Raw genomic sequence first — 3,259 nt, 5'->3', positions numbered from 1 at the left:
CTAAATATTAATTTTTTATTTTATTATTCATATTCATTCTCTCTCTTCATCTTTTAATTCAAACGTCAACTTTGTCTATGCGTTAACTGTAAGCAGCATTCGTTGAGTAGCGTACGCTTCTGAAGTCTACTTCCAGTAGCGCGTTTCCGTCTCATCCACAAAATTACTCCTACTGCCCCACCTACGTGCATAGTGAGCGAAAAGATGTTCATTTCCACATTAAAAAAAAAAAAAGAAATATACATTTCTATAATATGCGAAATATATTAATACAAAAATATAGTTAAATTAATAATGAAAAATCTTGAATTAATAACAACTACATTATTATATTTTATTTTGCAAAGAATGCTTTCACAATATATTTATAATACTTACATACATATATAACATAACACGAATTTGCATGTAATTATGTAGGTAATCAACTCCTTCCAAACTTTTTCACTAACCTTTTTGGATAAAGATGATGAGCTTTTAAGTGTTTATGAGTAAATCTTTATTCCATTTTACTTTCACTAAAAAATATATATAAAGCACTAAGAGTAGGTTCTAACTAATTACAACTTTCATGTTACAATCGTGTACATAAATAAAGAAGAAAGAAACTCACAGATAAAGAAACAACCAAAAAAGGCAAAGTTAGCGAACGCATAATTCTTACCATACTGTTAGCAGATATTAATTTTTGTTATAAAACTGTTTTATAATATAGGGCATAATAAAATTTCTTAATTTTGTTGTCATCTAGTTCAGATTCAAGAAGATCATCAGATAAACAGTCTTATCTTTTTACTAATATTAGTACATAACGATTTCGACAATTAAAAAATTATTAAGAACATGTTTACAATTGAACGTATGTATCAAGCGTGCTGCTTCTATGATAATAAAAAATAAATAAATAATTTTTCAAGCTTTACAATATGTTTGCATTTACAACCTTGACTAGTTTAGTTTGGTATAATTATAGTACTTGCCTATATCATTGACAGATTACTTAATCATCTCAGATTTTCTTTATCAATTACCAGATTCTTTTTGACTCGAACTTGCTTCAGTTAATCCCACTGAATTAAATTCTCCTGTATTACAAGGAATGTTTGGTATTTGCCAACCCTGTTTGGTTATGCCCACAAAGGATGTAGTTGGTTTTAAAGGAGATGGTAAATTTGACGTTGGTGTACCTCCTATTTTGTCTATTACAGAGGTATTAATTTCCGAATCGTTTGTAGCATCTAAATTTCCAGAGAAATCGGGTACAGGTGAGAAAGAATCCAAAGAAAATTTGTCGTCAGGACTGAAAGGATCTGACTTACAACTTGGTTTTAGTTTTTCTGGTGTTACCTCTTCTGCAATGCTATTTTCGGCACTTAAATCAGATAAATCGATGTCGTAGCTTACACCAGATAAACCTGACAGACTAGCAATTGTGGGTGTGTTTTTTGTAGGCGAAAAGGCTACATCTTTTATTATGGAAAGATCATGTTTTTCGAATTTAGGTTTTTCAAGAGCGTCAAATGGAAAACCAAAAGATTGAATCTGTAGGTTTTTCCAATAATAATTTGACGGGCCTGGTTTGTCTTCATGATTTATACTTTCGTCCAACGAATTCTTTTCGTTACTGTTTGATGAGGTCACTAATTTTGTTTTATTTCCGAAAAGTCTATCCTTACTCCAAATAAAAAGTTTTTGTGGCGGTTTTATGATAATTGGAATTCTTTCCAGGGTTGATGCTACTTTCGTAGTTATTTCCGTCTAATAAAATTGAAAAATTATTAGCAATAATCCTCTATTTCTGATTAGTTACAAAATAAGTGCAAAACTGATAGTATTGTTGTATATACAGGGTGTTTCTGAAGTAAGTTAACTAGATGCAATAGGGAATTGCATGGTGAGTAAAGTGCATAATTAAGGGACAAAAAAATTGCAAGAAAATTAGAAGTTACAAACAGGTATTAGTACAATAAGTTGAGATAATAACTAAGCCGCTACATTGGTGGAGAATGTAAACCATGTTTTTCTCGAAACGATGAACTTTTGGACATGCAAACATTTGCTTAATTTTCTTGTTTTATAGTGCTCCATCACCTCCTGTAAGCTTACCACTTATTTCAGAAACACCCTCTACAGTGTACTGTGTACTATTACAGTTGCTATTTATATCACACACGCATGCTTAAGATATCCTGTTAAATCAAGTAAGATTTGTAATAATATCCCTCATGAAAAAATTGAAAATATTAATATATAAAATAAAACAGAGAACATACGAATGTTTTCATAAATTGGTGAAAACATTCCCGATCTTTATTTCATTTTATTAAACATGTTTCACACTGCTGAAAGTTTCATTTATATTAAAATTTAGTATTACTTTTTTTTCTTAATATTAAATCATTATTTATATACAAAGGATTTAAAGTTTCCCATACAAGCATACTAATCTTTAGCGGAAAGGGTTTTCTGTTTGGTATAAGATATAAATCTCGTTAACTATACTTTAAAACTTACTTTAAACTTTTCTATATTACTTTTCAGTGTATCAGCACCTTGTTTGACCGTGTCAATTCTATCTGATAACATCTTCAGTTGCGTCAAATGTTCACAAAGCTGGTGCATACTTTCGCAGGCAACTAAAGCAGATTCCCAAGCACTGACGGGGGTTATAGCACCAGTCATGTATGCCTTAAATTCATTTTCTGGCATATTTAGTGACTCCGCAGTTAGACTTTCGATAAACGATACTGCACAACACTACAACAAATTTTATCAAAAAATATTCCATATCTATAAATTAATTTAACTACTATTCTATTTAGATATATGATATTTAGATAACCTAAGTACATCAACAAAAAAATTTAAAGCAATATAAATAAAACGAGTGCATCGTTGATTTAAAAACAATAAAAATAAAAGAACAACATATTATTACAGAAATATTTTATAAGAACACGTGTACTAAGATTCTAAACAAAGACGGTTTTCTTTTTTATGAAAATAATTAGTACAAGTACAGTGGAATTCGTTTATAATGACATCGAAGGGAATCGACAAACACGTCATAATAACCGGACGTCATACAAAGCGGTTTGTGAAAAAAAAAAAAAACATTTTTATGTATGTATTTAATTTAATAGAGAAACTTAGTAATTAATCAAAATTGCACGTTTATTACGTACACATTATACACATACAAGTGTATTTTTTAATGAATATAATCTGTAATTTTTGTCTGCTTTTGTTTTTTCATTTT

General features: G+C 29.5%; 1 protein-coding gene across 1 annotated transcript in view; it reads right to left on the bottom strand.

The window, feature by feature from the left end:
* Positions 1 to 320: 320 nt before the first annotated feature.
* LOC108733141 (rab5 GDP/GTP exchange factor) overlaps positions 321 to 3,259 on the bottom strand; it is a 14,033-nt gene continuing 11,094 nt past the window's right edge. Inside the window, exons 6-8 of the mRNA XM_025981490.1 lie at positions 2,515 to 2,757; positions 981 to 1,758; positions 321 to 518 (exon numbers count right to left, since the gene is read on the bottom strand). Coding sequence (XP_025837275.1) covers positions 1,024 to 1,758; positions 2,515 to 2,757 — 978 coding nt within the window. The 3' untranslated portion in view covers positions 321 to 518; positions 981 to 1,023. The remainder of the gene's footprint in view (positions 519 to 980; positions 1,759 to 2,514; positions 2,758 to 3,259) is intronic.

Source organism: Agrilus planipennis, unplaced genomic scaffold, assembly GCF_000699045.2.
Source record: "Agrilus planipennis isolate EAB-ADULT unplaced genomic scaffold, Apla_2.0 scaffold53, whole genome shotgun sequence".
NCBI classification, from domain to species: Eukaryota; Metazoa; Arthropoda; class Insecta; order Coleoptera; family Buprestidae; genus Agrilus; species Agrilus planipennis.
This window is presented reverse-complemented; position numbering and strand designations above follow the sequence as displayed.